Source organism: Ostrinia nubilalis, chromosome 4 (genome assembly GCF_963855985.1).
Source record: "Ostrinia nubilalis chromosome 4, ilOstNubi1.1, whole genome shotgun sequence".
Lineage (NCBI taxonomy): Eukaryota > Metazoa > Arthropoda > Insecta > Lepidoptera > Crambidae > Ostrinia > Ostrinia nubilalis.
This window is the reverse complement of record NC_087091.1, coordinates 7,235,095-7,259,414: the sequence shown is the minus strand read 5'-3', so window position 1 is coordinate 7,259,414 and position 24,320 is coordinate 7,235,095. Positions and strand designations below refer to the sequence as shown.

At 36.5% G+C, this 24,320-nt stretch overlaps 2 protein-coding genes and 1 long non-coding RNA gene across 8 annotated transcripts in view; 2 read left to right on the top strand and 1 right to left on the bottom strand.

Moving 5' to 3' along the window:
• Positions 1-1,772, top strand: part of LOC135088559 (2-oxoglutarate dehydrogenase complex component E1) — a 40,614-nt gene extending 38,842 nt beyond the window's left edge. For all 6 annotated transcript variants that reach the window (XM_063983402.1, XM_063983400.1, XM_063983401.1 and 3 more), the window contains one exon: positions 286-1,772. In XM_063983402.1, the coding sequence (XP_063839472.1) occupies positions 286-385 (100 nt within the window). In that variant the 3' untranslated portion in view covers positions 386-1,772. The remainder of the gene's footprint in view (positions 1-285) is intronic.
• LOC135088609 (uncharacterized) overlaps positions 1-24,320 on the top strand; it is a 136,725-nt gene that overhangs the window by 54,291 nt on the left and 58,114 nt on the right. The gene's annotated exons all lie outside the window — the stretch shown is intronic.
• Positions 21,282-24,000, bottom strand: LOC135071460 (trans-1,2-dihydrobenzene-1,2-diol dehydrogenase-like). Its single transcript, XM_063965243.1, has 5 exons — positions 23,910-24,000; positions 23,389-23,593; positions 22,814-23,099; positions 21,726-22,497; positions 21,282-21,368 (listed from the first exon to the last, which is right to left on the bottom strand). Exons 1-4 carry the CDS (start codon positions 23,916-23,918, stop codon positions 22,260-22,262), a joined length of 738 nt encoding a protein of 245 aa, XP_063821313.1. The 5' UTR covers positions 23,919-24,000; the 3' UTR covers positions 21,282-21,368; positions 21,726-22,259.

Genomic DNA, 24,320 nt, shown 5'->3' with positions numbered 1-24,320 from the left:
TACGAGCAATAGTATGGAATCACCCCCTTGTGTTTTGTTCAGAATGATCTTAAGAACTTAATGACTATGTATGTATCTATGGTATCAATTTAAAGTATTTAATGTTAGCTTTAAATGGTCCCATTTTTATTTATGTATCTAGTAATTTAGTTCTTAAAATCTACTAGTAATTTAGTTCTTAAAATCGCTCGTAACAAAGAGGATGATTAGTGATTACATATTTTTGCTAGCGAGTGTAGTTGAGTGCAAGATTGAATTAGTTTTAACCCGATTTGGTGTTGACAGCTACAACGGCCGCCCGACCGCCGCGTCACCGGCCACTGGCTCGAAGGCCGCCCACAACAAGGAGCTGAAGAATCTACTCGACGAGTTCTGCGTATTATAAACGAACTAATCTCACGCGAATAAACTATTACTGTGTAGGCAACCGCGCTCTGCGGCCTAGCCGCGTTAGGATAACCATTTCGTAGAATAACTGTAAAGCTATATTTGCTGGGCCGCAGTGTGCCACCGCCCTTAGTCGATAAACACGCCATACACGTAATAGTCATTAATCCACTCGCTATATCTCGAAACGAAATTTACCCTTGACTATTTATTACCATTTTTTTTCGAAAATATTAAATGTAAACATTCACAATTTCATTACTGTCAGTATTTTGTTGTAATCCTCTTCACGGTTAGGTTAGTCTAGTTAGATAAATTCTTATTTATTTATTAAACGTAGCATAATACGTGGATTAGACTCGATGTTATTTATTTTACTTGTTAAAGCAATATAAAATAGTCGCACGTAGTAACTTAAGACATTTTTTTCTTAATCATATTTCATTTTGGAGAAATAGTACATGTTATTTGTAATGTAGCGTTATTACGCTATTTATATTATTTTGTACATACATATTATGAACACTTTATTTTCTTATTTGATTTTGATTTATTGTTAATCAATGTTTTATTGTCGTTGACGGGTTTAAGTTATTACGTTCCTTCTACTAGTCCGACATTTGGAATTCGTAATACATTAGGTTATTGCACAGTGGTGCGACGAGGCGGTAATGTTGCGCCTACAAAGCGCCTCTATTTGTGTAACGATCGCTTCGCACCGCTTTTTCGGTCGTAGCCTAAATCCTTGTACCGTAATTCGTAATTCGTGTAACGATATTGTCTGAGATATTATTAGATAGTAATAAATATAGCCAAGCACTAGTTTGGAGTAAATTGCACCGTAGTACATACATACGTATAATTTATATTAGTGTCACTGTGGTCGTTATTTGTTGCAACCGGCGGGCCCCAGAGATAGGTTTAGTTCGCTCATAGTTACCGCCGTTCAGAACGGCACTTGTAAGGAAAAACACCAACGCAAATGCTTTGTATAAACCTACGCGTATAATTGTCTAACTCTAATATGAATGTTACCTAATCTGTATGTAGAATTAAAACTTCATTGATAACGAGGTATTGATTAAATTGATTGTTGACGTATGAAGTTAGGTCGGAACATTGTAAAATTATTATCTGGTTGTTTAATCGGTGAAATGGCTAACGTTTCAGGATCTAATTTAGCTTCGTAACACTTAACGCATGTATTAAATGCACTGTAACTTTTTAATTTAACATGTATTTTTGAAACTTTGCTCAGGGCGGCAGGTGAAAGGTATGAAAAAGGTCTGAATGCAAGGTCTGTTTGGCAGGGATAACCTGGGCTATTTTATCACTATGTTAGTTTGAAATAGTTAATTTACAAACCAATAAACAATATTCACGAATCCAGAGTTTTTCATTTATTCTGACTGCTCCTCACCATGTTTTAAAGAAGTCAAAAACAAGTAAAATAGTTTATGGCGCCGAATTTTGTAGCAAGAACGTAGGTATCGCGAGCGATAAGGATGGGTAGCTTGGGGTCATTGGACAAAATTCTACGTGCTCACGGACCAGGCTTTAGTGTGTCACACTATTCAAACGTCTTGATAATGTTATTCAAAAACGGTATATTTTATCATTCTCCCAAATTATAAATTGCGTATATCCTACACTCCTGTATACTAAGCGGTGAGTGTAATGAACCATTGTGCGTCTTGAATGATGTAATCGGCGATCTTGCGTCATGAACGCACGCATAAAACGTATCTCCTAATGAAAAGCGCAATAGATCAGCGCCCTTGACGGCTCGCGGCTGCCGCCCACCACACTTGGAGCACTTTCAAGATTGTTATCTCCCTCTAGGCTCATTTCAGCGTACAAAGAGTTCCCGACGCCCTATTTATAAACCGCTTGGCTAGCGACGAGGCGCGGACCACACGAAAAGGTGCGAAGATTAAAGATGGTATCAGTCACAAGTGCGTTTCACACGTCAGCTCAATGACGCGCGTTTCAATAAGCGTTGCGTATTGTGAGTATGTTTTAGAGGGCTTTGAAATCTCCCATGCGGGTTATATCAACGTTATAGAATTCTTCATTAATCTTCCTGCGATCTCGTTAATGACAAGCCCGCATCGCCATTGTAGCAAGTTTAATTAGGATGGGACTCGCAGTTTTCAGGAATCTTTAATTTCTTTTAATTGAAAGCATTTGCTAGAAATCGAATATTGATTTTCGAGGACAGGATTCATTAATTGAGTAGGTATTTCCTTTGATACTATTTTTTCACTAATTAAACGATCAACACGTGTGCTGGATATTTAATTAATTCACAGAAAACACGAAAACGAAACTGAAGAAAAAAGAACAAACTTCCATAATGTTACAAGAAATTAATCTGCCAATGATGCCATCGAATTTAATCTACCATAATCAGCTCGTTAGTGTCCAATTACAAACCAAAAAATAAGAAAATTTGAAAATAGGCAGGCACTTAATCGTTAAAAATGTAGAAGTACACCCGGGCTGCTTCAGCAATATTTCCGTAAGGATTATTATTTTGTGAGGCTGCGGCAAGCGGATGATTTACAAATCCCCGTCGCGCCCGCGGGTACTTAATGGACACACTAAGCGTTTCTTAGCAAAGAGATTTCGCTTTAAACTAAAATGTCATCCGTGAAGACTGCAATCCACGGAAGTATCAGAGCACTTTGTTGTTGTTCCCGAGGCTTAGTCCTTTGTTTCTAAAACCTCCCCGAGCTCCTTTAATACTTTGTAATGGCGGTACAAATTCTGTGTGTCTTGCCGTCTGGTGCGAGTCGAGATGAGCTCTCACACTACCTAAGTTACTACTTTTGTATGTGTTATGTTTCGTCGCATCATCCCACGTCGCGCTGGCTCTATGTCTGTCTTTTTCAGCAAACAATGATTAAAGATTTTTTGTAATTAGGTCGTTTTTACAAAAATAATTTCGCTTATTATTCTCTTTCTATGAAATGGAAAGGAAGAATGCACCCAAAGCTATACCAAACATGTATATTATAAAGTAGTATCATACCTACGTAGTTCCTAGGGTATTAGGTAGGTACCTAATGATTAATTATTGTACATTAGGTATTATAATAATGCAATACATTAAGCAAGTAGTTAGTTTAAAGATTTTTGCTCCATAAATAATTAAATACTTATTATTTTGTTGTGAAAAGCTAGGTAAGTACGAGAATCTTAGTGACAAGTTTTCCGAGTAACCTACCTAATGAGAATTTTGAAATTTTTTTTATAATGGCTTGATTAAAATAAAATGAAACCTACCAAGTTGAAGTAAATTTTGTCTTAATTATATTAACTTTAACAATCAGTCTCTATGTTAAATTATATTACCTACTTAATTATTAAGTTTTATAATTTTAGCGTAAGTAGGACTAATTACTTAACTTAGAAGACGTAAAGTTTATTTACACATTAGAGACACTAAGTTTACTTTAGTTATAGAATTCAAAATTAATATAATAATACTGGAAAGTACGTTACGTACGTTAGCTTCAACAAAAAATACTGTTTAAAAATTCTGTATAGACGTTCTTTCTTTGTACAAACCGAGTGTAGGTACCTGTTTGCCTCAGACTCCAAGCTAAGTTTTATTAAAATGGTAAAGTTAGTTCATTACATTAGTATTTCTTTTCTGCCAATATTGCCTACGAAACTTGTGTAAAGTTGAACCTTGTTTAACTAGACCCGTTTGTTTACAGACGTAACAAGTACCTACCTATGAAAATAGCGTAAAAATATTCGGTTTGTTGTATATTTACTAGAATTTTTGCATATACCTAAAAGCTGCTTGAGTAAAGAATTTGATCTCAACAGCAGCAACACAAGGACCAACCAAGTACGAAGTATTACTCGTAAATAAATAATTCCTACTAAATAAGGAGATTTAATTACCATTCTTATAAAAACACGCATCATAATTTATTATTAGTAACCTTAATTTTAAGTGACCAATATTACACCTCAAAGATTATAGTTAATTGTATCGTAGTATGTAGGTAACTTAATTCTTCCAGTTTTATACTGGTGACACGGAAGGTGACTTAATCAAAGTTTACAAAGCTGAGACAAATCCCAGATAAAACAAAGTTGTGCAAATGAACCAGAAAGGGGCAATTTTTAAAGCAGTTATTTGTCAGCCCACCAGATTTGTTTTGGCTAAAGAAAAGTTTCAAGTGCTTTATCAAGCTTTATTAGGGTAGTACAATGGTGTCTGGAGAGAGGTCGCGTGCGTGCGTGCTGCGGGCGTACCTACTTAGCTAGATAGCATCTTTAATCTTCAGTATTCACACTGTTTGTGCTATAAAAAGTTATTCGGAAACAATAGTTCGGCGATAAGGACAAACAGAAGTTTTTATTCTTGGTATGCACGCTCGTAGGCTGAATTTAGAACAATTAAGCTAAGTATTACGTAAGTTGATTAATAGGAAATAGTTATAACTGCATTTGCAATGTGTCTCAGAGGACAGGTAGAGACAACTCTTGCGATACCTAAAAGAACAAAACATTCGATTATCACGATATCTTTCGATTAATTAAATGAAACGAGAAATAGTACCTATTTCTTTTCAGGAGAATAAAATATGAATTTTAATATAAAAAAAAGCTCTACTAATAATTTCCAGTCATGTAGAGAATGAGTCCCCTGTGATGTAGCTTAGTTCCCCTAAGCACAAACGAGCCTATGCGTTTGATGCGCATGGTGACACATTTTCCTGCGGCGAGATTTTTTTTATTAAAAAAGCAAAGTTACGCTTCAAGTCACAGTATAATAACGTGTTGCATGAGTTCTTTCATGCTACAAACCGTCTTTGTAGGCGCATCGAGGTATAGCTACGGTATTAATCGTTTTTATGCCGGGACTATAATGCGGCCGTCACGTCATGTATAATGCAATGTGCACTGCAGCACTTTGCTTGCCTTCGCTTTCAGAAAGGTTATGTACTTTAAGAATATCCTGGATATAGGGATATTAGATTTGCCTGCTCTAGCTGGCCCCATTCCGCTGTATTTATAACCATCGCTTGAGCGAAATAGGGGCTCTATATAAATATTTATTTGTGTATAAAAATAATATCAAAAGCTTTTTGGTTTTCGAAAGATATTTAAAAGTTACATCCTACTTAGATTATATCGGTACAAATAAGACATTAAAAGATAAATACGATACAGAAGATACACTACTACCATTCGAACTAAGTAAAGGTAAGTAGAATTCAAAAACTTCTTGAGACTTAGAAGAATTCTAATGCTTAAAGAAAGGTACGTTACCACTCTCCAGCCTTACTAGCAAGGATAACGATATAACGTCACGATAAAATTATATCAGGTGATGCAAGCTAGCCCCAAATCTCAATTGACTCTTCCATGTAAAAGAAAAAGGCCCATATAAGGAAATTTTTTCACTCAAGGAAACCTCTAAAACCTCAGGCGTCATAACGCCTGAATTTGACATTTTAAAGTTTTTTGAACTACAAGGGATACTTCACAGGAACGAATTAGCGGACGGCTAGTGACTTTATAAAATAAACATAAAGCCAAAAATGAAACGACAAAAACATCACGAATTTAAACGCTTTTGTGTTATTAAATCGTGTCACTTTGTTAAAGTTTCCCTCGAAAAACCGTTTCACATAAACCCCCCATATGTGTCAGTTTGTAACAGGCTGAAAACAAAGGCCGCTCTTTGTAGTGTCGGCGACATTATGCTGCAAATCCGACTCCTTTGTCGGCGAACTATTGGGATAAATGTCACCGGCACGCCTCGCGACCCTCTTCTACTAACTACCTGAGTATCAGATATTACATTTTCTTTTGTAAATGTATCACTTTTACACACCTGAGTGACGACTTCTGTCTAGGTCTGGGTAGTACTTATTATTATTCTGTGGTCTGGGTAAGCAACGCATTATTGTCCCGTAGATATGATTCAAAGAGCTTTTGAAAAGTTTTATAATAGTAATTGGAAAGCCCATAAATTGTTTATGTTGTGGCTTTCTTGAATCTAGACGAGTCTGCTTGAAAGATACAATATTATAAAGTATCTTGTCCTTATTATCCTTAATAATTTTCTTCTTTGCCTCACTAACCATCTTATTTCAACTCTTATCTGCGCAAATTAAACACGACAAAAAATTCTACAAAGGAACGTTGGTTAGAGCAAGTTTTTAAACTGGACAGGGTTTTCATTACAACTAATATGCATATCTCTGGTGCCTGTAAGAAAAAGCTTGAAAAATCGCGCCGTACCTATATTTCAGCCGGGCGAAACATGAATGCACACTGCATCCAAAAAATAATAGCTGCTATTTCAACAGAGGGTAGTCGGTACTGTGGCTTCAGAATTCCCGCTTTATTTGCGGTGGCAGGCACTTTGGTTTTGCAAAAGAACCGGGTGTTTGGCATTCGGGACTGCGCCTGGAGTCCGAGGAGACAGTTTAGGCGTTTTTACGGCGCCGCAACAGCTGTGTGGGGACGTGATGACAGACAAGAGGGTACCTTATTACAACACACGGACAGACCCGTTTATATCTGTTACGCAGTCACTAGATTTGCTTGTTTTGTATTTGCATCTTTTTTGTTTTTAGGGCTCCGTATAAAGAACTAGAAAAGCAAAATGCTTTCTAACTTTTAACGTAACGTAAATAACGTAATTAGATACCTACTTTTAAATTAGTTGGTTTGTCAATCTAAGGGCCCTCACCCACGGAGACTTTTTGTATAGCAATGCAGTCGCGCTGCTGTAGCGCGTATGTAGGTAGCGCGTTGGCATCACTTCTACAGTGCGTTGCAAATGCGACTAACGCGCGTTAGTAGCGATGCTGTCGCAAAAGTCGCCGTGGGCGAGGTTCCTAATGGGCGTTTATAAGTATCTATCAACAAAGTATTTTTTATTCGTAAAATCGCGATAAACAAATCATTAAAAATCTGTCAATTTATTACAACAATGATATCCTAGTAGTTCAAAATCCGCAATAAGCCTTCAAAGAAAAATCGAAACCCCATTATAGCCAAGCAAGGAACGCCCTCCCAATCCGCCCGCCCGCCCAAACCGTGTCTCGCAATCCGCGCGCTGTTGTCGTCGCATTCTTCTAGTCATTTTCTATTATGACCGAATTAGATACGACTGATGTAACATGGCAGGTTTCCACTCGTACTTTAATGTTTCTTTAAATTAAAAAAATATATTTCTTACCTATCAACACTAATACTAATACTTCAGCTTCCGCATTTACATTCAACTTTATGTACGAAAAATGTTGATAGCTCACGCAATAAATCGCTAATTAATCACGATTCGTTTATAGAAAACTGAATCGGTCAAACCGTTACAGAGATAGAACCTTTGCAAACTTAAACTAGGGTGATAACACATTAATGAACCTACCTAATTTACTTCTTGGTATCTTTTTCAAAGGAAACTTAAATAAGTTAATTGTTAAAGTTGTTTGTTAGAACTTTATGTAGTGTCCGATAAATTGAGAATAATATAATAAAATTAATATACCTACCTACTGCTCTCATATTTTATAGCAGTCCGCAAGGAATGGCGCCGTATTACGAGGAACATCTCTTTGAATCGTAATTCACAATGATGACCACGACCACTCTGATAAGAGTGTACCGACTGAGAAGAAGCGCTAAGTTTAAAAAATATTGTTGGTACTTAAGTTTCCTTAGTTTTCCATAAGCAGGATTATTCCGTACTTAGCTAGTGCTGTGTCATCAGAGCACCTGACACCTGACCGCGGGCGACTGTCGCCTCCAATATTGATATTTTCCTCACAAACTTTTTATCTTTTTCTCTCCGCCGCTTTAACATCTCGTTAAGACCTTCTGAAACTCGTCGTTATGTTGGAGATGAAAATTGAATTACATTAACAAGGTCGTGAACAAAAAATATAATTGAAAAGGTATCTGTCTACACAGAAATGTTCAAATATAATTTCTAGTTGGCTTTGAAGTTACAATTCGTTTTAGCAAACTTAAGAAAAATACCAATATTTTTAATAATTTACCTAGTCAGTTTGTTTGTTGCCTGTGTCAGTTTTATAAATGTAACAAACGGTGAGGGTGTGTTCATAAATGCAACAAACACCTTTAGCATTGTAAAATTATATTTTTTCAGCCGTAACTGTATTTAGTATGCATACATTACATAGGTGCTTGGTCGTAATTACCCGTTATAAAACGATCACTTTCCCAACCGTATTATCAATTTAATTAGGTATACAGGTTTATGTAATAAAATGTTTCTAACAAATAATACTGTAAACGGATGGACAAATCAACGTGAACTTGTGGATGTTAAGAGCCATTTTACATTTTCGTGCGAATTTCTAAGATTTTGGAAGCATGAATTACTATCTTAAGCAACACCCAGAGATTATTTAATAACTGCGAAAGATAGGTCAATCCTTGGTGTTGACCATTAATGAAACGGATTTACTAAAACTCTTTTGCTTAATTCACAGTGCCCCATCTCCCACAACCATTTTACGGAAAAATTGCCGCAGACTCATTTTCAAAGTCCTGTATCTATTATTTATGCTCATATAATAAGCTTAAAAATATATAGTAATCATCGGACATATATTCTTGTAGTTCATTAATGAAATAGATTCTTGAATTTCATTACCATTATTGAATAAAATCTAAAAATAATTTGGCAAATTTGAAGATTAACGTCACATTTTGATCGTGGTTTTTGGTTTAAAAACACAGCAATAACTGCAATAAAAGTATCCCAAAATAAAGAATATTCATTGTAGAATTGATTTCTACAGTTATTGTTTAAATATTAGTAACCACTTTGTCAAAATATTGATGTGAATATCAGTATAAATTACAATACGCAAGCCGACATCGATTAGTATGGCGCGAGCGCCCGTCAAGGCAGGACCTGTGTCATTTTTCCCGCCGTGACGTTTACGTGCGTTCGTGTCGTGAAGCGGTGATTTGTACGGCGACCAAATGCATTTGATACTATGCCGAGAGGCTGTTTCGAGTCGGCCGGCCGAGCAGAAATTGAAATGATGAATTTTAATTTCTTTGACGGATCTGGGTGTAACTATGTATAATATGTAGGTACCATGTATTTAATTTAATAAATAAATTATAAAAAAGTATATCCATTATGCTAGCACCCTTAACACAAGCATATTGGTTGCCTACTTTTGGACTAGATGGCGCTGTGAAATTGTCCAAAGATTTGTTTATTTATTTATCCGCTTTGAGTTTTGTTTCGTGAAGAAGAAAAAGAAGCGTTTTGTTTCGAGAGGGAAGCTTTGTTGTTAAATCTATACTAATAAAAGAGGAAAGATTTAATTGTTTGTTTGTTTGTTTGGAGGCAATAGGTTCCGAAAAAAAATTCTTTCACGATTTAGAATCCTAATTTTTTTCTATGTAGGCTATAAAATATTTTCAAAAACTTTAGTCCAAAATCTTTGATAAAATTCGACGTTTAATAAATAAATTAGATAACATATTATTAATACTTTTTTTTTCAGTACGATTTTAGTACTTGTTTTTCAGAAATTCTACGATTTAACTAAACTTGAAAATTACAAATAACTTGAAAAAATTTAACTAAACTTCTTAAGTGTTTATATTTTATGCATAATTTATTAACTTCTAAAATATACATAATATCCTATTGATAGATGACGTGCTTCGTATTTTATTAAAATTATTACCTGACTAGGTTAATTTGGAGATAACTTGGTTCCATAGAAATATAGAGAGATGCTAAGTAATGCGCTGAGTTCGAAACTCAGTGTCGTATTAGAAATTCACACACACAAAGAAATCAAATTATGTGCTCATTATCCACTGCGGTATCAGTATTCAACGTTCGAATAATCTTTAGTACTATGCAAGCAATATAAACTATTTACATAATGACGTCGCTACTGTCATCATTGCTTTCACAAGCAATATGTTCCAATTTGTCCCTTGTCACATTTCCCTTTAGTTTCTGTGATCTGTGCTTGTTTCTAAGTTGATATCAATGAAATATTCCTTAGTATTTTTGATTTAATTTTTTTTTTATTTTGACACGTGTTTGAAAAATCAAGGTCAGATAACAATAAAATAACAAGTGAAAACGTAACATTGTGTAATGATTTTAGAATTTATATTGTATTTTATACGATTATTGGTTACTTTTAAATAGTTATTGCAACAATTTTAGTATTTGTATTGTATTTTAGAAGAACCTAAAAACCCATTATTAAATTAAAATACTTTATTTGATTACTTCCTAGGCATTTTGCAAACATTAGAATGATTTTAGAATTTATTGTGTATTACATCCAATTATTTCATATTTATTATTTTATTTAATTATTTTAGATTTTTATTGTATACATTTTAGTATTTTAAAAATTAAAAAACAGCTAATTATGAAATAAGTATTGCATTTGACTAGTTCCGGGGCATGCCGTCGATAAGTCGTTTTGAACCGGTCGACTTTCACTGATGGAACCGAAGTTACCTTATCGCTGGCATGCCGCTGGACAGTCAGTTCGATTTGAGCGTTCGAAGCGAGAGGTACTATTAGGTTGACGTCATAATGTCGGAATTGTGTAAATCAGTGGTGCTGAAATACAAGTTAAACAACCTACAAGAGTGTTTCATTTCAACTGCATTGCAACTCGCAATTTTGCAATATTGATGAGGAGATTCCATTGGAAAGTCTGTATTCATTCCTAGGATTCCCCTAACACCATCAAATTCAAGAGAATTCAAGAGAGTGCAGTTTCCCATCTCATGCTTATGGACCACGGTTTAAAATAGTGTGGTTGCATAGAGCCTGCAACGGGCAACCGCGTGCGCAGCTGCTCATACTAATTTTCGATACAAAAGTAAGTGTTGGCGCCCTCACGAGTTTTAGCGGAGTTCTATATGGTAGCGGGAGTAGACTTAATGGAAATCTATGCTTCTCCGACGACCAGTTGTATGTGGAATACTCCAGAGTATGCGCACACAATGGCCTGGTGATTTTAGCATCTGAAGGAAAAACAAAAAAACATTGTTTACAAAGAAATCTGCGGCAGGTGTAGTGTTTTAATTTTGTTTTAGAAAGATCTCATAATTTTGTAAGTATTCAAATATTTAAACATAATAATTTGTAGATTTTATATCAAAAAATATAATCATTTAACAAAATTAATTTTCTTAGAATATTTTAATTCTATTAGAACCATTTTCCACTTCATCGCAGAAGAAGTCGCGGGCAAAAAGCTAGTATGAAATATGTAGTATTGCCCGCGGCTTCACCCGCTTGAAATTTAGTTTGTCACAGATCGTCATAAATTATAGCCTATACATTGTTATTCTGGTCGACGCCAGGGATGGATGAGCGTCGCTGTCGCTGGCGACAAGGTCTTCTGGTTCAGGGTTCATGGCGTAGGTCTCAGTCAAAATGAAATCCACTCGTAGAAATTAATAAACTCAGTGTATTCACGAAAATGATTACACACAGCACTAGAGTCGTATCGGAACTGAGTGAACCAAAGGTCTTGCGATAGGAACGTCCGACCCGAGTGATAGTTGAACACAGACTGCCTAGTACTGCTGTACTGTACTGTAAAGTTTCATCAAAATCTGTTCAGTAGTTTTTGCGTGAAAGTGTAACAAACACCCAGACATCCACACAAACTTTCGTATTTATAATATTAGTAAGACTAGTAAGAAGTAAGATAGTAAGATGAATTATTTTAGTTATTTGTTTACTTATAATACTTAATATTTATTTATTTATTTCTTAGCTCTGTCTGATAATGGATCTGGAGGAGATGCAATGGCCACCTCCGTAACAAAACAATAGAACCCTATGGAGTTTGGGCTTGTGTGATTCGCCTTGACGAATAGTTCGTATCCAGGGTCCGATGATGGAGCTGTAAGGGGGCAGATTTTTTTTTCACTATGTGACTGTCTTTATTTTGTACTTAATATATATTTTACATATTATACCTATTCGTGTTTCATTATTCGTATCCAGGGTCCGATGATGGAGCTGTAAGGGGGCAGATTTTTTTTTCACTATGTGACTGTCTTTATTTTGTACTTAATATATATTTTACATATTATACCTATTCGTGTTTCATTATGAATCGAAATATAAAAGACATAATAAACTCTATTAAAAATTTAAATTAATTTATCAAGTTTGAATACCTCATTCTACCTTAAAATTAATAACTTAAATCAAGTCTTAATACGGTCACGGCTCAAGATTTTTTTGTCCATTTCAGCGTTCTTTTTACTCTTTTGACGTTGCGTTGACAGCTTTTACCTAAATTCGCGCGGAATATTTTTGTGAAATGGCTCTTAAGGGGCTTTAGTTTACAAGATTCTTATCATCACCACCGATAACAGGACTAATATTAAATAAAATAAAATAAATACCGTGTTTAGGTTATTCCAGTAAGTCCCATTACCATAAATAATTCAGTTGGGCGATATTGTCGCGGCGACGTTCGTCGATAATTCAACGTTTGAATAATTCAGCGGCTGTTTGGGATAATTCCCAAATTGAAGGTTTCACGGTTACGGCCGTACTGTAATGAAGTGAGTTTTTCTCCGACTGAATAAATACTGGCCAATTTTGAGTAATAACTTCAAGAAGGTCACGTACATTGGGTACAAAGGGCAGATAAAATGGCTAACTTGTGTTTTAGTTTTTTAAATTACGTGCAAAGCAACTTCAGGCTGTATAATTTAAAAGCTTTGTTAAAATAGGATTTTTAGAACATTTTTGCTTGTCTAGCACTAAAGTTAACAACTTTTAAAGTTACATGTAAACTATTTATAAAAGTAGCGACAGCTTTAAAACAAGGCAACTGTAAAAAGATGAAAATGAAATACCTACCCTGTGAAAAAAATACTAAATTTAAATAACATTCAAGAGATTTTCGGCAGAAGAGATCAAAGACATTAAGGCTGAATAGATCTCTGCGCTTTCAGCTTTATTCAATGCCGATCGTTCAGCGATCAGAGTCATTAACAGGCATATTATTAGATGTAATTCGTCGCGTGCGTCACTCAAAGGGCACAAAGAGTGACGTAAAGACCGATTTGATAAAAGTATTAAATTTCAGTTACTTTTTATCTCTCCTTTCGATCTTGATTTAACGTCTTTTGAGGTCATTACCGAGGCTCACCGGAATGGCTTCGCTTAATGAACTCGTGAAAGAAAATTGAGTTTAGTTAAAGGGGCGAATTTAATTCGATTCCAAACTTTTTGAATGAATGTCGCGGTTTAAGAAAGCCACCATCGAGAAGTCACAAAATAAGATGGAAGCGAAAAATGGAAGTGTCTCCCTTGGTTAATTAAAATAAATTATTCAGTGGCCTCTTAAATAGATTGCCGCGCGTCTCCGTTACAAATCGTTCAAGTTAAATTGTGATTCAGGGCGTCTAATGACGTAGATTAGATAATAGTCACGTGATTACCCCTTAATGCTAAATGACGCTCATATTTTTAGTTCAGTCCGTGATTTTGGTGTTAATCTTTGGAACTGGATAGGGCGGAAATGATTGAGTTTATCTTTTATAGTAATTTACGTGATTGTTTGGTAAAATGTTTGTGGCAGGCTCTTTTAATGAGGATGAGTAGGTACTTAAAGTGTATTATTGTTCTAGTTCGATTGTTTACAGGTAGATACCATATTCGTCCCCGAAATGTAGGTAGGTAGGTACGTGCGTGAAATTCATTGCTACGAAGTCTCTCAGCTAGCGTCTTGAAGGTATAGCATGAAGTTCGAGCTACTTTGATCAATGAAAAATAAAATCTTATTCAATCCCCATCCACGTAAAATCAATTTACAATCATCAACCTATAGCTATTGTCGTACAATATCACACAGGTGAGCCATATTTACTGGCCTAACAAGCCGAGCCGTTAAGCCGGCGGATTCTATGACCGCGCTTGCAAAGTTAGATGGAGCTACGAGTTCGCGGCGTGTAACAATGTGCTGTACCGCTTTGATTGCTCCTGGAAGTCGATGCCGCTTGTTACTGTGGAGTAAAGTTCAGGCGAGTATGTATCGAGCGATAAAAGTTAGCAATAATGTTTGTGCCAACAATGATCAATCACGGCGACTGGGATAGTTGGTTTTCTTATAACGAGGGAGTTTATAAATCATCACGTGGCTAGTGGTTTGACCGGAGGACTCTCAGAGGTCGTGAGTTTGATCCCTGCTCTAACAAATATGAATGCATGAACATTTATCTTTGTTTTTTTTTGGTCTAGCTGTTTTCTATGCCAAAAAGTAAAAGACCCTGGATGGCGCAAAGTAAAGTGTATGTTATGTGTATAATTTATTTTTTATTTGGGACAGCATTTATTTATTTATTTATTTAAACTTTAATGCCAAAATAAATTTGTACATAAGGCGAACTTAATGCACTAAAGCATTCTCGACCAGTTTACCTTTGGGTTGAGCAGAAAAGAAATTTGTTTGGCGGTACTTCTAGTGCAGGAAAGAAAACATTAACACTTAGCACCTAATGCTCTTATCTGAGTTTAAGCTCCTCGTAGATTAAACCTGGTTACGGGTATTCTTCATCGTCTGCATCAAAATGAACGCCGATTTGTCTTCTAACAGTGTCTTCAAGTTTAGCCAGCATAAGACTCTCTTTGTGCGGCATCCTTGGGGACTCAAAGAGACCTGCAAAAATAGGCACGTCCGGGAACACCGATCAACAAGGACGCGTTTTATTACGCTCCGCAAATTTTTAATCAGAAACCATGGAAAAAGTGCAGTTTTTCTACAGTGTTTAGTATCATCGTAAAGCTAACAAACCCGTCGATCTATCAGTGCAAACAGTTCTCTACAACAACTCTTCTATCAAGAAACATAAGCAAAAACAGTTCGAAAATTTTACCAACGGCCGCGTATTACTGACCTACGACAACCCGCAGCTCGCTCGCTCGCGGCTTGACCCGCGCCCTGCCTCCCGCCGCTCCCCGCCCGCCTCCGCCTTTACGTCGCGTGAAATCTAAGTGTCGAAGATGTCTAAGGGAACTAAGTCGCAGGCTTTAAAATCTAAGATGGCAGATGAACACCCATCCCCAAATGCTGATATGACTTCCTTGCTTGCTGAATTGCGGCAATTGAGAAACGAACTAAGTGAAGTAAAGCAACAAAACTTAGACATAAAAAAGGAAATGTCCTCGATCTCGGACACCCTACACCAAACCCTGAAAGAGCACTCTAAGCAGATGGAAAGGGCGAAACTGGAGATCGCGGACCTGAAGACCACAGTCGTAATCCTCCAACAACAAATCGCTTCTCATGAACAAGAAGGTATGAAAAACCACCTAGAAATAGTTGGTTTAGCCGAAAGAGACAACGAGAACCTTTACCATATTGTTATGACGGCATCTCATAAAATTGGAGTCGACTTGACTGAATCGGACATTGACGAGGTAGTAAGAGTAGGCGCTAGAAGCCGCCAGACCACTAAGAGGAGTTCCCAAAACAACTCGTTACGTCCACGCCCTATTGTTGTTAAACTAACAAGGAAGAAGAAACGGGACGATGTTATGAATGCGGCAAAAACCAGACGAAACGTGACTTCGGAGGGTCTTGTAGACGGTGAACCGGCTAGAATATTTTTCAACGAGAGACTGTCCAAGGAAAATCGGAATTTATTTCGTGAAGCTCGGACACGCGCCAGCGAACATGGGTTTCGTTACTGCTGGACCCGAAACGGCTACATCTTCGTCAGAAAGGCAGACAACAAACCGGCAATCCGTATCTCAACTCACAAGGACCTGGAAGAGCACGTCGGGCCGGCGGTCCAGAAAGAAGTCACAGCTGCTTAAGCCGAGTCTCTCAGATATGTATAAGCCTTACAAAAACATATTTATTCTATCGGCCTTTTTGATGTATCAATTGTTATTTTCAAACGTGATAATAGCTTTATCTCAAACACGATCTCATTACTTTAAGTTACCTCTTTTAACTCATTTTTTTAACACTACACTCTCACACACACACACACTACACATGTACACACACACACAGAGAAGAAAACCTAAAAACACAGAGAGTCCCGTCCCGATCGAGCGAGTACAATCTATTTTCTATATTTCCTACTTAAGACATACTATCTCCTTTAAGCACTTAGGTATACTATTTAAAAATGACTAACTTAATAAGAGATTTCGACGACACTCTATCTATAGATTGTCACTCGCTCGACAATATAGAATCTTGCGCTGGCTTTTTGAGCCAGGAACTAAATTTTAAATGCCTAACTTTAAATATAAGAAGCATTCAGCTTAACTTCGATTCGTTTTTGATAACTCTTAAACGCCTAAATATGTACCTGGACGTTATAATCCTAACTGAGTGTTGGTTAAACGAGAACTCTATTATTCCAGAATTGCCCGGCTATAGCTCTTTTAGGACCCATAAATTCATAAATAAGAGCGGCGGAGTTACTGCCTACATTAAGAACTCTCTACAATATTGTGTCAACGAGTCTTTGTGCGAAGACTGTAACTGCCTGGAGATTGAATTGGAAGGTGGTTTACTAGTGTTAGGGATCTATAGGTCACCCGCTTTCACAAACGTAAATAAGTTCTTGTCATCTCTTAATTCTATCTTAATAAACAATAAAAATAAGAAACTCATACTCTCAGGTGACATAAATCTAGACCTCTGCGCCCAACCGCTGAGTGAACAGAGTGCTGAGTATGTCTCGCTTCTGAGCGAACACCAACTTATCCCAGCAATAACCAAGCCAACCAGAGCGAGTGCTTGTCTAGACCATATCTTTGTGAAAAAACCAGACCAGGCAGTCGGACTGGTCTGTCTTACGGACATTACAGATCATTACACATGCTTACTTGGTTTAGCAGTCGGTCAATATAAAAACCCTTTAACCCGGTTTAGACTCAAAATAGAAAATGAAACAGTCGTGGACAAAATTTCAGGAGCAGATTGGACAACAGTAACTAAATGTCAAGATACTAATGAAGCAGTATCCTTTTTCAGTAAAATCATAAACGACGCTATAGCAAGTAGTACAACAAAAATCAAAATCAGCCGCTCGAAGTTTAATCTTAAGCCATGGATTACTCCTGGTTTAATTAGATGCCAGAAACATAGGGATCGACTCCACCTTAAAGCTAAGCAAAATCCGGAAAACCCAGTAATTGTCACATCGTACAAAAGATATCGTAACTTCCTAAACAGTATCCTCCAGAAGACTAAAAGTACCTACGAAAACCAAATATTAATTGCTAACAAAAATAACCCGAAGAAACTCTGGCACACGATAAAAGACATATGTCATTTAAACAAGCCTTTAAATAATTATTCTTCTAATCTCATACAAAACAAAGATGACCCGAAATCCTCCGTAAATCAATGCAACAGTTTCTTTGCGAATGTCGGAAAGGACTTAGCTGACAAAACTCTTAATAACATGTCAACTACTCAAGACTTACTAGCTGCCGCAGTACCACCTCGACAGTCGATATCAAATTCATTTTTCCTAAATCCCACTGATGAGAATGAAGTCGACAACCTTATCGGGGATCTGAAACTCGATAGCTCTCCTGGCATTGATAAGTGTTCCACACTAATAATCAAACTTGCAAGAAAAGCCCTTGTACCACCATTAACACATATTTTTAACCTCAGTTTTGCTTCTGGTATTTTTCCTGAAGATTGGAAACTAGCCATTATCACTCCTATACACAAAAACGGAGATAAAACCAGTCCAACTAATTATCGCCCTATTTCCTTACTTACAATTTTCTCGAAAATGCTAGAAAAACTGGTAAACAAAAGAACTGTCACGTTCCTCGAAAGCAACAATCAAATACCAAACAACCAATTTGGTTTTAGATGCGGAAGATCCACCGAAGACGCTGTAATGCTACTATCTAATACAGTTTCCAACGCACTAGATAACAACAAGGCTTGTCTGGGAGTGTTTCTAGACCTAGCCAAAGCCTTCGATACAGTTTCAACCCCTATCCTCCTTCGAAAGCTATACCAAGTAGGCATACGAGGTTTAGCTCACGACTGGTTTTCCAGCTATCTCTCTAACCGTAGACAGTGTGTTCGAGTGGGTTCGGTAGTTAGCGACCAGATCCAAGTTGAATATGGCGTACCTCAAGGCAGCATACTAGGCCCCACTTTATTCATATTGTACATGAGTGACATACCAGCACTACACCTCGAAGGTGCAGAAACGCTTCTCTACGCTGACGATACGGTTTTGCTTTTTCAGGGAACCTCCTGGAAAAGCGCATATGACAATGCTGAACGTGGCCTGGCAATAGTTACTGATTGGCTAAAAAACAACCTGCTAACACTAAATACCAAAAAAACAAAATACGTAGCATTTCACATGACAGCTCGCACACAACCACCTCCTACGAGCACACTTAAATTACATACACACACACAAAACACAACAGCATGTTGTTCCTGTAACGAAATAGAGAGGGTAGGTAGCATCAAATATCTAGGAGTAACCATAGACGAAAAGTTATCCTATAAAGAACACATTTCCCAACTCTCTGCTCGGACCCGAAAAATTATATTTGTCATGAAAAACTTAAGATACTCGGCGTCAAAGGGGACTCTGCTGCTAGTATATAAGACCCTTTGCCAATCCCTACTAATGTACTGTATAAGAGTTTGGGGAGGAGCTGCTAAGTACTTAATGATCGAGCTTGAAAGAGCCCAAAGGGCTGTACTCAAAGTGATGCTTAGAAAGCCTTTCAGGTACAATACAAATCAGCTATATTCAGAAGCAGGAGTTTTGAGAGTCCGTCAATTGTTCATACTACGGGCTGCCACTGGCATGCACACTATCACCCTCAAGTCACCTGAATACGAAAAGCTCTGCAAACTACGAGTCTTCAAGATCGCGGTCCCAACAGTACGCACAAAATTTGCTAAACGTCATCCTATTTCTCTGTTACCGTTTATTTACAACAAAATTTGCCGCAAACTAAAAATTAAAACTTTGACAACTCACCATGCTAAACTTGAAATTGAATCTTGGCTTAAAAGCCTTGATTACCTGGACACAGAATGTCTTCTTACTTAACGAGTATAATACCTCTGTCACACACACACACACACACACACACACACACACACACACACACACACACACACACACTACATAACACACAACACATAAACTAACTAATTTCTAATTTCTTGTTAATTATTTTAAATAATTATATAACCACATATTATATTAAATAATATTATACATATTACATAAGATGTAATTTTTAATTGTAATTTTAATTGCAATTTTCATTGCAATTGTAATTTTAACTGTCGGTCTCTAATAGAGTAAGTTTTATAAACATTGACCTCATTTTAAGCCTATTTAACAACTATTTTTTTTTGATACCACGTTTTATATTTTAATTTAACTACAGTAATAAATTGCCTGAATTTGTGTTCCCAGACCTCAAAGTAAAGATAATACATATTATGTAAAAACTTAAAAAGGCTACTGCGATACAAGCTATGCTTAGTGCAGAAGCCGCTAGTTATAAGAATATTTTGTATTAAGATTTATTGGCAATAAACATTTTATTATTATTATTATTATATTATTAATTATAAGGATGATTATCAGAATGTCCATTATGAGGTAATATTAGAAAATTTTTATTCGTTGGCAATCAGCATTATTAGGGAACTACTTGTCTGTGTTGTGATGACGTAATTTTCAGACACCCCGCCTAAAAATTACGTCATCATTATCAGATCATTATGAGATCACTATTGGTTTTTTATAATTTAACAAAGGCAAATTGAAGATTTGGCATAAACTCTCCACGCTAGCCAGAAGGGTTGGGGAGGCCTGATGTTCGCATATTTGTCCCATATTCGCGTATTATGACCCCCACGCTTAAGATAATTACCTGGACCTAATCCTTACCTTCTCTAATGCATTTAGCCACTTCAAGAGTCTGGTACACAAGTCCTGCGCTGTTCATAAAGGATGATGGGCATATTGGGCGTTAAACCAACAGAAAGAAAAAGTATACTAAATTAAAGCTTAATACTAGTACTTCATTTCATAGTATGACAACAACCCTGAAATACGCGGGGATACGGAGATAGAGGTCGTTGAATATGCAAAGTTTCCATAGTATTTCACATCACATTAGGGTAATAAAAATAGTATTAATAGGTCAATTACATTGCTTTTATCGATCATATTGAGAGTATTTTATCATACCTTACTATCGATTCTATCGATTTAGTAAGTATGTATACCGAATAAATCATAATCGATTATTCGATTGCAATAATCGATTATATTGCTGAAAATAAGGAATTGAATTAACAATCAAATGATAGTAATGATGGTAATCAATAAAATCGATTAATCGAATTGTTAATCGATAAATCGTTTTTTGGCAATTCGATTAATAATCGATCCGTGATCGATTATGCGACAACACAACAACTTAACTGGTAGAAATCCCATTGAAACATGACTGTGTTCATGTCATTTCTCTAAATGGTACCTAGATATGGTCCTACGCTTATAATGTAGAACATGGTTTAAATAAACCATTTGTTGGCCCCACTCCTGAACTGTTGGACATAATAATGGATAAATAACCTAATGTATTTAAAATGTAAGTAGATAAGTATATTAATTAATAATATTTTTTGTTTGCGTAATAAAGCACCTATTACTATTACACATTATTTCAATTTCCAAGCAAACCCGGGAGTTTTTGGTAGTTATTTATATGAAAATATATTTCTGATATTAAGTCCTAACAAATAATAGTAGTTACATTTCTGTTGGTTTTACGCCCAGATTCCATAGAAAAGTGCCCATCATCCTTTAAATGGGATGTTGGACGTATGCATGGGTATTTTTTCAACTGTTCCATCCACGCGGACCATAACTTCCGGAAAATGGAAAGGGTCTTCAAGCTGTTGAAAATAACAAAAGAAACACCACATGAAAAAAATAATAATTGCCTAGGTGTTTTCGTTTAACTGATTGTTACACAATAAGGCTGAGTTTCACCACCTAACTTTGACCGTAACTCTAACGATAACCGGTTTTTTGTATGGAGTTTGACATATTTTTGACGTTTGTCAAAGTTAAAGTAAGATGGTGCAACCCAGCCTAAGTATTATAGGTATTGGAAATAATATTTCTGATGAATTTTAAGGATCACTTTTTGACAGTTTATTGGTATCAAAGCCTGGCAAACGGTCATTGATCGTAGATGGTAAGGGTTAGTTTTCAAGCACAGAAACATTGTCTACAAAATGTGTACTCACCGTTATCCTGCCTTTAGTCCCTACGACAGTTGCTTTATTCCACAACTTAATTGTCGAATCCACGTTGAGGACAGCGCGTCTACCACCTTCGTACTCCACAACTACTGTCTCAGTAACATCACAGAATAATAATAAGTACTACGTACAGAAGTTTTAAGTTTCGCAAAGGTATTTAAAAAAATGTATGCTCAATGTCATTTACAATATGGTGTAATTTAGCCTGTCTCAAGAGTCAAGCACCATTTTGTTGACAAACGTCAGTGATCGGCACTGCGCCGAAGCTATAGGGCTGACTTCGGTAAAATGATGTGACGTGAGGTGCCAAACTGCGGAAAATGGCGGAGGAAATACATGATTTAGCATGAATTATCATGTATAATATTAACAACCTAATCACCTCTCAGTGTCTTGAGGCAACTTAAAAAAGTACATTCTGTGTTTTTATTATTATTTAGGCAGTTAAATACTGCACAGTATTTAGTACACCATTTTCTTTACTTTCTTCCATCATACACAAGAATACGCGTGCGTGAGTCAATGTTCGCTCGTATGTAAGGCCTTGTCGAATAGTATCCTGTAGGTGGGCCATCGTGCGTGTTTTGTTTTCAATGTAAACTCGCGGAGATGAACAGGCCTGGTAACATCTACACCCAACTCGTTGAGGTTCCCAACAGCCGTTACTTTGACAGGCTCATCTTTGAATATGAATTGTGCGAATTGGAGCGCGTATATTCCAATAGTTAGTATCGAACTTCCACCAAGTTCCTTCTTTCTGTGGAGTCAAAACATGAAGATATACTTAGCTTTTTGAAAATTTACGAGGTTATACATAAATTACAAGTTACTTAAACTGCACTGCTCTAATACAGCAACTTTTCTGGGACTAACCTTGATTGACATCTTATAACGAAACCAAAAGAAGTTCTTATTGCGGCAGATATTAAAAATAATATATCCACATAAACCAAAGAAAACAATAATAAACTCTCGATTATGGGTAGTAATAATTTTAAGTGAAATGGTAAATACGAGTAATGAGATTTTGGCTGTGTATTTATAAATTTTATTTAAATGAAGCCATTACCTACCTATTTTTTTCTATCATCGCAATTGGGGTTCCAAAAGTGACGTCCACGTGTTTCACCTCTCCCAATTCCCCAGTTTGCACCGCTTTCTCCAACGCCAAGTAAATCGGCGAGAATCGGGACCAAACTGCTTCCATTAAAAAGCGCTTCTTTTGTTTGGCGATGTTGACCAAACTCTGCACTTGCTTCAAGTTTAAGCAAAGTGGCTTCTCACATAGCACGTGCTTGCCATTCTCAAGGAAAAGCTGATTATAATGGTCAGGGTTCAATGCACCGATGTATGCGATATCTAGAGAAAAATACAAGTAAATAAATAAATAACATTCAACCAATGTTTATCAGGTGATAAATTGTAAATGAGTTGGTAATAAACCTCTCAATAGTGATACATTCTGTGCCCTAGACTCGTCCGTCACATCAATATTCTGTGGGATTAGGCAATTATCTTCGGGAGCCAACAATTCTTCAACTAAATATGTAATATTATTGAATGTAATCTCAGCTAAATTTTCAGTAAAACCACCAGTTATCTCATATTGATTTTAACAGATCGTTATCATTCGGATTCTGTAACATACCAATGTCATTGCTCTTAGCCATATCCTCGTAGCTGTCAAATACTTTAGGAATCTTGTGCAGTGTGGCAAACTCTTTAGCTCTACTCCTGTCTCGAGCGGCAATCGCGGCTAAGACCTGGTCTCCCACATCTGGGAACGTGTTGAAAGCATTCGCGAAGTCATTGGTGATTTTTCCAGCGGATACGATGCCCCAACGTAGAGTCATCTGTCGACAAAAATATTAAGAAAATGTTTGTTATTTATTATAGGCTATTTTCAGGGCACTTATACACGTGTCCCACTGGATGCGGGCAGCGCAGGACCGGTCTTTATGGAAATCTCTGGGGGAGGCCTTTGTCCAGCAGTGGACGTCATTTGGCTGAAACGATACACGTCCCAATACATATACTCGTAGCTTGCCTTACCACTACTTCGGGAAAATATATTGACTGGTGCTGAGAAGTAGCGGTAGAAGAAACTGGAAAGAATGCGATTGTTACACTATTTCCGAATACAATATCTAACTATTTTATCACATATACCATAATCATGGTGAACTCAGCAAATTCATGGTAGCTATCTTTTCTAGACAAATCTAAAATGATGATTACTTCTTACGAATTAAATTTATTAAATTCCACCACTGTTTTGGCGCTGAAAATTAAATAGAAGAGGTAAATAAACAAAACTATTGAAAGTAACTTAATTGTATAAACAGTAATAAAACTAAGATAATATTTGAAATAAAAATTTCGTACTCACTTTGCGATCAGTACCTCTAGTAGGAAAAACTTTCGAGTTCGTTTCGTTGCGTATTCAAAGTGTCATCGAAAAATTTTGTATGAAAAATTAAACAGCGCCCCCTATATTATAGCCGCCCTAGGGGGCGCTGTTTAATTTTTCATACAAAATTTTTCGATGACACTTTGAATACGCAACGACACGAACTCGAA